Source organism: Halichoerus grypus, chromosome X, assembly GCF_964656455.1.
Source record: "Halichoerus grypus chromosome X, mHalGry1.hap1.1, whole genome shotgun sequence".
Classification (NCBI taxonomy): Eukaryota; Metazoa; Chordata; class Mammalia; order Carnivora; family Phocidae; genus Halichoerus; species Halichoerus grypus.
Genome location: NC_135727.1, coordinates 114,435,925 through 114,448,500, shown reverse-complemented (window position 1 = coordinate 114,448,500; position 12,576 = coordinate 114,435,925). Strand labels below are relative to the sequence as shown.

Below are 12,576 nucleotides of genomic sequence, written 5' to 3'. Positions count from 1 at the left end.
TATAGGCTGCCTGCATATGTTTGGGAAGGGCTTTCTCAACCAATTTAATAGGCTAGCCTAATTTTTGACCATATGGAAAAATTTTTATAATACTGTTGCTTATCTGTATGAACAATATTCATTCCTTGTTTTTCTTTTTTAGTAAGCATCACCAGTTTTATCCCACGTTTCAATTTTCTAAGCATAGATTTGCCTGTGGTTGTGGAGACATTTGTCAAGTATCCTTTCTGGTGTGAAGAATGTTTTTAAAAGTGTTACTTGGAACATGATCAGGCTTACCTTGAATAGAGCATGCATAGACCTTACAAGTACCGATTGATTGCTAACAATTAAAAAGGAGACTTTAAAGTTGAAAAAGATCAGATTGGGTACCTAGGAGGGAAGAAGTCATGGGAGAGAGATCGATGGGGGAAGGAGAAAAGTTAAGATATGGAAGGAAGGGAACCCAGACTATAAATTGAGAGTTGAGTTTACAGATCTAAGACCCTTTAGTAAGTTTATAAAGAATGAAAGCTTCAGTTACTACCACGGTGATGAATTCTGCCCCTTCTGAGCCTGTTAGCTCTGACTAAGTGGAGGAATGAGTAAGGGAGATCGAACTGGTTTCCACTATTAAAATAGCAGTTCAGAGGACAAAATCTTGTGTTCTTTAGCATATTCAGTTTGAATGTAAAACTTGGTTTTTTAAAATTCATCATTATGAAGAATCTGAACAAACCGAACAATTTGTAAGGGTTCTTTATTTTTGTCACTTTTTTTTTTTACTTTCTAGATTTTAAGTTTATTTCTAAGCATGGATCTTTTTTGTTTTTCTAATTCCAGTGTAGTTAACATTACAGTGTTATATTAGTTTCAGGTGCACAATACATATTTTTGTCGCTTTCAAATCATTTTCATTTCCTTCCTCAATAATTTGCAAAAAAATGAAAGGGAAAACAAATGAGCAGCTACTGAAAAATATGTACAACCAAGATTGTACCTTGTAGATTACACCTTTGTCTCAGAGATTTATGATAGACATAAGCTTATAGATGATAATAAAATAGAGTGATGTTATAGTTATATTTATGCTATAACCTTATAGATAATAGTAAAATAGAGTTGAAGCGGCCAAAATCTTTATGTTTCCTAAGATAAGTTAATACTTTGTAAGGATCAAAAAGTGATTTTCCCTTATTTCTAATTGCTTCCACATTCCTTTCCCTCCTTGTGTCATTAGAGGATTACAAAGACTCTGTCTTTCTCTGAGTTTGTTATAGATTGCCTTAGTTTACAAGTGGTTGCCCTTTATTTTTCTAGTCAAGGTTTTTGAGCTTTGAAATAATATAAATAATTTGTTTGAAATAGTAGAGATCTGGGGTGCTTAGGTGGCTCAGTCAGTTGAGCGGCCAGCTCTTGGTTTTGGCTCAGGTCATGGTCTCAGGGTTGTGGGATCAAGCCCCTCATGGGGCACCTTGCTCAGCAGGAAGTCTGCTTCAGGATTCTCTCTCTCTCCCCCCGCCCCTCCCCCCTGCTTCACCCATGCACCCTCACTCACTCTCTCTAAAATAAATAAATAAATCTTTTTTAAAATAAATAAATACCAGGATCTAAGAAGGAATATCCTGTACTGGTGGGCAGAAATTTAAAGAAAGGAGGGAAGTCAACTATGATCTCAAATGCAGTCCTAGTAAAATATCTTCTTCTGACTATTAGATATGTTTTCCACTCAGACTTCACAGTCGGCTCCTTAACTCATTTTAACCAGGTACCTGATTTCCCTCTCAGGAGCTCTAGCTATTGTTAATGCAGTGCCCTGCTTTGCTTTGGATGGTCAGTGGATTTTAAACTCTTTCCTAGATGCTACCCTTACCTCAGTGATTGGAGACAATGATATCAAAGATCTGATAGGATTTTTCATCTTGCTCGGTGGTAGTGTACTTTTGGCTGCCAACGTGACCCTGGGACTCTGGATGGTTACAGCACGGTAATAGTTGCACTCATCTTGCAGAATCATACTTCATATGAAATAGAAAGCATTTCCTTAAAATTATGTTTTAACCAACGACTTTAAGCTCCTCCTGTATCAGAATATCCAAACTCTGGGATGGGGGATAAACAGAAGAAATGAAAGGCATAGTCTCTGACTACATCCGACTTTTAAAGACTGAACTTAACAAACTTCAGATGCTTGTGGAACAATTTCTAAACAAGTGAAAATTCATGTTAAACCATTTTGTGTGACTACATATCATATTGCAGTAGTGTAAGGGAGAACAGAATTGGGTGGAATTAATCAGGGAAAACTTTTTGAAAAAGCATCATTAATCCAGATTTGAAGAAGACCAGACTCTGGCCAAGTGGAAGGGTGAGCATTTTCTTGGCCTATATCTCTTGTCCTTTTTCTTAGTTGGAAAAGTATTTTAAGATTTATTGGTATATTATTTTGTACTCTGACAACTGAGGTCTGATTACAATTAATAAAATTCTATGAAAGAATCTGCTGACATGAAAGGGAAAATCTTTGTCAAATGATACCAAATAGGTGAACAAAGTAGGAAGTAGGGCTTACAATGATAAATGCTTTGCCCCACAAGAGTTGCCTCTTTGATAATGTGTCCCCATATGCTCCTAAAGCAGCACTGTGTTCTGACCTTCAGACTGAGCTACAAGAAGTATCTTCCACTTGCAGCATGTGAGTTGAGGAAGTTAAAGTTGAGCGTGAGAACTGAGCTTCGTCTTCTAACAGATCACGAGACAGATCTGCTGCAGTCCTGGTTACCATTCTCTACAGAGTTTTGAAGCTCGGAACCTTTCCAGGGTAGACGTTTTCTCTTGTGCTGCTGGGGTTATCTGGGGCCTAGGTCCTGGGTTCCTGTCTTCAAGGAGCAACTACCTTAAGCTCTCAACCGTACTCTGTTCTCACCAGCAGCTTCCATGTTTCTCTGTATTGAGTAATTAAACACCTAGTCCTTGTTTTCCATCTTTCTCCTAAGCTACCTCTGTGGGTCCACAGAAGACTTGGTAGTACAGTGAGAATGGCTACACATGAGTACAGATGTGGATTTGCCAGAGCCTGGGAACTGACTCTTGAGCCCAAAAGAGCCCTGAGTAGTTCAAGGTCTTTTGGACTGGAGCTGGAGCCCTGGAAGATCCAGGAAGTCACCAGGCCACTGTGAACTCTTGGTCTTCTAAGTGTCTGAGCGTGCTGTTCTTTGATGAAAAATATGTGCTTCCCTCATACACTCAAGAACATTAACAACTGTGTACCTAACTTTTTCACTAAGTGAGGCATTCCATGGGGTTCACCTTTTTCTGATCATTGCGCTGCACTTCAGGCAATAAAGGTTTTTAATCATTTTTAAGAAACTTTTTAGACTGTATGCAAGTTTGCCTGCCTTCTTAAATAGAAATTATTTATTGAGTATAATGTTAAGATTTTATTAATGACTTGAGGTCATCAGTTAAACCATACAAGTTATTCGTTTATCCCAGAAAAAAGGTGGTTGTTCTATTCTTAGGTAGATAGTGATTCAGGATCAAAGTCTTAGCAGAGAGCTCAGACCTGTTTAGGTAGTAGAGCTTGGGGAATGCCATGAAATACTTGCATAATTAATTTGATTACATGAACTATGCAGTTTACTAATGAATATGTCGTATATGTGCAGATCAGTTTTTTAAAACAGAAAAAAATTTAAATAGAGGAACTCCTACCCATTAACTTCTTTTTCTGGGTGGAAAAAAAACAACAACTGCAACAACAACAACCAAACACCTCATTTTCTTGTAGCATTTGAACATCTTTGTCTCTTGCTTCATAGGGTCAGGCTTTGAGAACCACTCTTATTAGGATAATGAGCAGATCAGTCACATTTGTATAGAAATGGCCTCATCATGTAAAAAAGGAAATGTTGTCTGTTGTCTCTTCAGCTTGATTGTTGGCACTTCTGGAGCAGGGACCATGCCATACTCATCTTTGCATCCCTGGCACAGTGCATGAGACATCATAAATACTTAATAAACATGGTTGAATGGATGATGAATACTGGTATTTATGGATTAGAAAAGCATGTTTCTATTTAAATAAGCTATGAATAGTATTATTGAATATTTACTGTAAATATGTTAACAAAAAAATAACTTGGAAGGTCTTTGTGTCCCTAGTATATTATCATCTTTATGAAAATAATCCATTTTGGTTACTGTAGAGCAATTAGAAAAATGAATTACTTTGAGGATTTGAAGAAAATGTGCTTTCTGTGTTGTCACGTTCAACAGTACAACTTTATTTTCAGTGTTCCTACTCTGTGTTGTTTACATTTTCAACAGTTTTTTTTAACTCACCTACAATATGTAAAGAACGTATATATTCTTTTCATCTCAGTTTGAAAAGACATGCGTTAAACTTGACCTTTTGATGATCGCTCTTATAAGGTCATTGTCTTCTATTCTAACAGCAAATTTTAAACAAGTACTTCATGGATACATGGCTTTCAGTCATCAGTTTGTCCTATGGTATTTATTGAATGTCCACATACTAATTGATGGTGCACAGGTATTTTTTTCTACAGATCTTTTGACTGTGCTGTAATTCATTCTTAGTATTCAAGTTGAAGATACCATAGTTGCTGGCATTTGATGTTTAGCAATAAAACAATAAATGTGTACCAGCACTCTATGTTTTATCATATTTATGTGTTGTCTTTTTTCAAAAAAAACTATTCTATCAAAAGTGTTCCCTTTACATACAGTATGATCTTTGTTGTTTTAAATTCTTGTTTCTAAAAGCAGCCTTCAGTTTTCACTCAAGCAGTCCTTATATGAAAGTTGTTGCCAGCCACAGAAGGAAGTCTTTTTTTTTTTAAGATTGTATTTATTTATTTGAGAGAGAGAGAAAGCGAGAGAGAGCACAAGCAGTGGGGAGAGGGAGAAGCAGGCTCCCCACTAAGCAGGGAGCCTGACGTGGGGCTCAATCCTAAGACCCTGGGATCATGACCTGAGCCGAAGGCAGACACTTAACTGACTGAGCCACCCAGGTGCCCCAAAAGAAGTCTTTTTTAAATAAGATTCCTGAGCTCTTACTAGTGTTTTGGAAATGGCCTGTTTATGGATGAAGAAAGAGGACTATCACGTTTCCTTTCAATAGTGTCTGACAGAAGTCTTCTCTAAGTTAGTCTGTTTCTTAGGAATTCATGGAAAAGTATTTCAACTCTGACATTTGGTTCGTCTTGACCTTTTGCTCTAGCACTTCCTCCCTTGTCCACAGGACCAGCCTCAATCTCTCTCTCCCTCTCTTTTTCTCTCTCCCCCTCCCACTCTCTCTCTCTTTCCCTCTCTATGCCACCCACCCCCCCCCCCACACACACACAGGCACATAATCTCTTTCTAGATTACCTAAAATCCAGATAAAATAGGCTGGAAATTTAGCCCAAATCCTGATTGGCTAGCATCATTCCACGCCTCCTTTTTGCCTCTGATCCCATTCTACTACAGTTAAGAGCCACAAGACTAGATGACTGATTATCTAAACCACTTTTTTTTTAGCAGCTTGAGATAGAATTAAATACCATAAAATTCACCTGTTTAATGTGTACAATTCACTGTAAACTCTTTTTCTTTTAATGACTACTCAAACAATAGTATACATAGGCTTTAGTATAATCTAACCTTTTAAGCAAATGAGCATGTGATAAAAGACGGGGAAGAAAGAAAATGTTTCATTTATTTCACAGCTTTTAACTCTGAGGTGGTTTTCAGTACTGGAATAGAGTTGAATAACAAATCATTTTTAAGGTTAAGCATGTAGAGGGGTGCCTGGCTGGCTCAGTCAGTAGAGTATGCGGCTCTTGATCTTGGGGTTGTGAGTTCAAGTCCCATGTTGGGTGTAGAGATTACTTAAAGATAAAATCTTTAAAAAAACAAAAAAAGGTTAAGACATGTGATGGCACCTTGGGTGGCTCAGTCAGTTAAGCATCTGACTCTTGATTTTGACTCAGGTCATGACTCAGGGTTGTGAGATCGAGCCCCGTGTTGGGCTCTGCGCTGGGTGTGGAGCTTGCTTGAGTCTTTCTCTCTCCCTCGCCCTCTGTCCCTCCCTCCCTAAAAAAAAGATAAAGCATGTGGATACATTTTCTTTGAGACAATACGCCTTTTTAGTTGGTGTATTTGCAAGCTGCTCTTGCTGTTTTGGCCATACTAATTTGAATAATCCATTGTATATTTTATCAGACCATGGCAAATGAATTCAATGAAAGGAAAGTCTCTATTTTAAAACCTAATGCCGCAACAGATTATACTCAGGGTGGAAGTAGGGAAAAAATGGCTAAAGGAAGCTGCAATTCTAATTACCAAGCAGGTTATATTGCCTAATTTCCCAATGAAGAGAGACAAAAACATCCTTATAGCTTAGTTTTATTTAGCTAAAGATTGAAGGATATTCAATAATTGTCCCTTCTTATTAACTGACCATTTCTCAAATTTTTCTACTGATGTGCTCCTGACACCTTAGAGATGGGAAAAACTCAGATCTAAGAGTAGAACCCTATAATTGGCTTCCATCCTACAAAATTGAAGTCTTGCTTTATCTTAAATTTATGTAAATTTTACACTCAGTCAAGTATCATAAAGCCAGTTCTCTTAAAGATATGAAACTCTAAACTGTGAAAGAATTAGATGCTAAGAATATTAATATTTTTTTCATGTGTCCCTAAAACACATTGGTAGAAGTAGTTTATAACAGCTGGTCTGTAGACTAGTGACAGTCTGTGGTGGTATTGTTGTCTATTTCTAGTGAAATGAGAAAAATATGTTATATCTAATTACAAAATAAGGAAAATGTATTGTGTTGTTATAAGGTGCCTGCTGTCCTTTATCAAGAAGCTCTCCTTTATTTGGATTATGGAAACACATACGTAAGTTCACTTAGCCCTTCTAGATTGTTCTGCAGAATGTCTCTCTAACTGACCCTCATCCGCAAGGCATTAGGGTTCCATGTTTCCCCATGCCCTTACCTCCACTTGAATTGTCTGACTTTTCATTGGGTACAAAATGACATTTCCTTTTAATTTGCATTTCTCAGATTAACAAAGTTGCGCATCCATATACTTGTTTAGCCGCTTAGATTTTTCGTTTTGCCAATTGCTTATTGATACCCTTTGCCGGGTTGTCCATTGAGTTTACTAAATTTTTCTTATTGATCCGTAAGAATTTTTTGTGTACTCTAGATTAGGAGTCAACAAACTGTAGCCTGCAAGCCAAATCCCGCTCACCACCTATTTGTCTAAACAAGATTTTCTTACAACATAGCCACATTCAGGGGTGCCTGGGTGGCTCAGTCTGTTGAGCTTCCGACTCTTGACTTTGGCTTAAGTCGTTATCTTGGGGTCTTGGGATCAAGCCCCTCTTTGGGCTCCGCACTCATTGGGGAGTCCACTGGAGATTCTCTCTCTCCCCCTGCCCCTCCCCCTGCCCTTTCTCTCTCTCTGAAATAAATAAATCAATTTTTTTTTAAAAAAGAACACAGCCACATTCATTCATTTATATATTGTGTATGGCTGCTTTCATGCTACAACAGCAGAGTTGAGCAGTTGCAAGAAAGACCGTATAATCCCCAAAACCTAAAATATTTACTATCTAACTGTTTACAGAACAGCCCATATTCTAAATATCAATCTCTTGTCCATTTTAGATGTTGCAAATAATTTTTACCAGTCTGTCACCCATTTATAAGTTTTATTTATGAGGTTTTGTTGTTGAACGAGTATCTTTAGTTTGATATAGTCAAATCCATTAATTTTTTGATTGTTTCATGAATCATTTTGATTCATTCACTGAAAAAGTGCTGTCCTATCCCAAAGTCACAATAACATCCTACACTTTCTTCTATTTGCTTTAGAGTTGTACTTTCACAATGAGATCTTTGATTTCTAGAATATATGGTGTGAGGTAGGAAATCCAGGTTCCAGGTTTATTTTTCTATGTAGCATGAACTATTTTTAAAATAGATATAACAGTATTTTCCTTTTTAAGATTGTTAAAGCAGTTTACATGAAATTCTTAATATGGTGCCTGGCATATTCAAGATATTATGTACTTAAATTACTTATTTTCATAATGCAGAATTATGACATAAATTTTCCCTGATATGCCTGATCACACTGGTGTCAGATCCTGCCTCCTTTTGATATGCCTTCTTGGCTTCCACTGCCTTCAGCCTCGCTCTGGTTGTCCAGAATGTCTTCCAGGCCTTGACCCTTTTAAATAGTTCTTCCTCCAATTAAAATGAACCAAAAATCATAATACTTAAGGTGTTGGCTAAAGATTTTGCTCACTGAAACTATTCAAAATAACCTGTGTTTGTGGGTATGTGTATTGATACCAGCCAGGCACCCCTGAATATGACATAATTAACCAACCCTATTATTTCCAATTTTGCAATGTTATAAACAAAGCAGTGAGGAATATACTTATAACTAAATCTTTTTGCATATCTATGATTTTTTGGATAATTCTACAAACTCTTAAGATAATCTTAAAAGAAAAATTACTTTCTTGAAATGTGAACGTTTTATATATACATATCGCCTTGTTGCATTTACATTTTTTTCTCTTAATTGGATATGCAAACAGCATCCCATTTTAATTTGCATTTCTTTGTTTAGAAAAAAGTTAAACATTTTTAAATGTATTTATTGGCCATTGTGTTATTTTTGTTTATTCCCATCCTTTGCCCATTTTTCCTGGGAGTGATTATTGTCTTACTGCTTTTCATCATAAGCTCAGCTCTGCCATTTGATTTGTTACATGTGAATAAATTAAAACCGCATTTAAGTATAATGCTAATGCTTATTTTTATGTTTTTATATATCATGATCTGTTAAGCTTTGCCTTATGTTTTCCACCTTTGGTGAAATGTTTTCAAAGTCTTCTCAAGATTTTATAAATATTCACAAACATTTTATGATCATTTTATGACTTCATTTTTTCAAATATTATAATCTTTAATTTACATGCAATGTATTTTGATGTTGGTGCAAAGTAGGAATATAATCTTGTGTTTTGTTATCCCTAAATGATTAGCCAGTCATCTCAAAGAAGATGGTTAGTCTTAAGAGCTATTTCATGCCAGCCAGGACGAGACATAAATTTATATCCTTTTGAGAGAATGGCTATAATAAGTGAAATTATCTCTCATTTAATAAACCATTCTTATTTATATAGGAGGCAGCTATTTATTATTTACTTTTTCAATTCAGTAATACAGTGAATTGAGAATATGTCTTGTACTTTGACAAGAGTCCTTAAATCATTTTTTTCCCTAAGGTGTTTTTAGTTTTATTGAAATAGTGTTTCTCATTCCTAAGCAATATAGATTAGCAATCTGGAGATTATCCTTAATTATATCATTATCTAAAGGTACTGTCTTCATCAGCGTCTTAATTAAAATATTTTTTTGCTTCTTAGATTTTCAAGCTTTAATTCCTCTCTCTGTGGATTGTTTAATATTAGTCTTTAAAGGTTTAAAAAAAGATCTGTCTTTGAAATAGATGTCCTGATTTTAAAGTAAGTATCTTCTCTTCATCTGTTTTAATTATATAATGTTTAAGTTTGAAACACTGCATTCCTTGATTATTTGTTCAAATATATGCATTTTTAGTCATAATTTAAAATCATGAAAATAAGAGGTAATGAGGATACTATGAATTTGTATTTTATTTCTTATAAAGTTTGAACAAGTGTGCTTTTTTCCCCATTTAAAATGTTTTTCTTCTGAGATCATTGTAGTTTTTAAATTTGCCAAATTTTAGAATATGACTCTTGTAAATATGCTACTCTAGGAGATGGTTATTGGATTTAAAAGTTTCCATTTTTCTTGCTTAACCCCATTCTGTAGTCACTAGAACTGATACCAATATTCTTTCATTCATTTAAGAAATATTTATTGCATACTTACTGTGTTCTTGGCACTATTCTGGGCTCCAGGGATATAGCAATAAATAAGACAGTTTTTCTTTTTTGTATTTTGTAAGGAAAAAAACCATTTATTTTTACAACAATAAATATATGCTAAGCATTACTAAGTGTTGCAAGCATGGAGTGGCAAGAGATTAAGCCAAGAAGGTTAGCAGAGGCCAGGTCTTAGAAATATGTTATGGACTTTAGTCTTAATTGCAAATGGAAGTCACTGGAAGTCTCAAGCAAAAGAGTGACATAATCACATTTGCATTTTGGTGGATCACCTTGACTAAGGATAAAGGATGGATTGGAGGGAGGCAAGGAAATTGGTTAGGAGACGATTTCACTAATCTTGGCAAGAGATGATGGTGATATAAAATAGGATGGTGACAGTAGAGGTTGAAAGAGAGAAGAGAACAAATCAAAAGTAGGATCCACTATATTTGATGGTTTCATGTGGTTTAGATTCAGGAAGGAGTCAAGAAGACTTCAGGTTTCTGGCTTGGACAATTGAATGGTGGCTAGGAAACATCAGAAAAGGCGCAGTTCAATTTGGAACTCTTGAGTTTGACGGCCTGGGAGAATTTCAAGTGGTTTGTTGGACGTACAGGTCTGGAACTCTGTAGAAATTAGTTGGAGACACCATGTATAAGCTGATTTACCACAAATATGTAATTAAACCCATGGGAGTGGATAGTCTAGGGAGAGAAGGAAAGGAAAAGGAAAGAGAAGGTGTCCTAGGATAAAGCACTCAGGAACACCAGCATTTAGGTAAAAAGGGTACAAGGAAGAGGAAAAATGAACTTTAGAAAATTAGGAAGAAAACCACAAGTGAGAGTTTGGTATTAGAGAAACAAAGGGAAGAGAATGTGTCAAGATGTCAATAATGTGAGATGGTACTGAGAGAGGCTGCCAAATGTCCATGGGCTTTAGCAGTTCATAGGTGATCTTGAGAGAGCAGCCCCAGTACAGCACAGAAAGCTGAGCCAGGTTGTAGTGGATGGAGTGGAGTGGGGGTGCAGGGAGAGACTGCAAATGCAGAAAACGCACCCAAGAAGTTCCATTTGGGGAGTGCCTGGCTGGTTCAGTCTGTTGAGCATCCGACTTGATTTTGGCTCAGGTCATGAGCTTGGTGTCGTGGGATGGAACTGTGGGCACGGTGTGGAGTCTGCTTGAGATTCTCTCTCCCTCTCCCTTTGCCCCTCTCCCCACTCGTACTTGGCGCTTGCTCTCTCTCTCTCTCTCAAATAAGTAAATAAATAAAATCTTAAAAAACAAAGTTCTATTTGGAAGGGGTGGGGAGAACTGGGACTTGGTGAAGGATGTAGAGGAAAGTGTCAGTATTGTTGTTGTCATTGTTTTAGCACTAGGAAAATCGTGGGCATGTTTTTGGTGCTGATGGGAAGAACCTAAGAAAAAGAAAGTAGATCATCAAGGGAGGAGATTGGGCTCTAGAGCACAAGTAGAGCAAGAGCCTTCAGCAAGAGAGATGCCCTGTCTAAGAGAGGGAAAGAGAAAACATGGATACAGTTATCCTGAATCCTAAGTGTCTAGAACAGTGCTTGGCACAGAATAGGCACTCTAGAAATCCTTGTTGAGTAAGATGGAGTTCTCATATAGCTGCAAGGAGCAGTTTAGCCAACCCCCCTTCTAGATAAGACATACTGTCAGAGGCAATTGAAGAACAGGTACAGAGTGCTCAGCTCTGGGATAATAGCATTGAATTTCCTGATTTTGAGAATGTTCTCTGTTTACCTAAGTTCTCGGGAAACACAGGGCTGAAGTATAGAAGTTGAAAGGGTCCAGAATAAGACTCTGTGGCATAAAAATTATTTTGAGCTGAAAACGTTTGAGTTCCTAAAATGCCTTATCTGCCTAAAAGCAGAGCTTCCCAAAGGAACTCAATTGTCATAAATCTCCTACCCAGGAGCACCTCTAATCTTCTCAAACAGGCATTGATACAAAACTATCATATCTCCCACCAGTTCTTCTAGGGGCCCATTCATCTTTCCAGAAATTTACTTGTTTTTTCATAAGTGCCCTTTCTTTCCTCCTTCTAAGAAGTCATTTATTCTCCCAGAAGTGACCTTCTGCCCCTACCCATCCCCTGTTAGATGCCAGATAAGCCCCAAATTCTGACTGCCTTGAGTCACATTTCTTAGTGAACTCCTGTGCTGTGTGTGTAAATAAATCTGTTTTTCCTCTTGTTCATCTGTCTTTTGTCAGTTTAATTTGCAGACATCAAGTCATTAACCTAAGAGAGTAGAGGAAGTTTTTTCTCTCTGATAGACTAAAGGGGCATGATGTGTGAAACTTACACTCACATGGTTCAGAGAGAGAGATAATAAAGCCAAAATGGCAAAATATGGGGGCGCCTGGGTGGCTCAGTCGGTTAAGCGTCTGCCTTTGGCTTGGGTCATGATCCCTGGGTCTTGGGATCGGCACATCGGCATGGGGCTCCCTGCTCCACAGGGAGCCTACTTTTCCCCTCTCCCTCTGCCTGCCACTCCCCTTACTTGTGTTCTCGCTCTCTCTGTCAAATAAATAAATAAATCTTTTTTTTAAAAAATGGCAAAATGTTAACAATTGTTGAATCTCGATGAAGGGCATGAGGGAGTCATTTGTATTCTTTTTTTTCCTTTG

At 37.1% G+C, this 12,576-nt stretch overlaps 1 protein-coding gene across 1 annotated transcript in view; it reads left to right on the top strand.

Moving 5' to 3' along the window:
- LOC118548244 (membrane-bound transcription factor site-2 protease) overlaps positions 1-12,142 on the top strand; it is a 192,796-nt gene extending 180,654 nt beyond the window's left edge. The window contains exons 10-11 of the mRNA XM_078064470.1: positions 143-218; positions 1,748-12,142. Of these exons, the coding sequence (XP_077920596.1) occupies positions 143-218; positions 1,748-1,970 (299 nt within the window). The 3' untranslated portion in view covers positions 1,971-12,142. The remainder of the gene's footprint in view (positions 1-142; positions 219-1,747) is intronic.
- Positions 12,143-12,576: the final 434 nt, after the last annotated feature.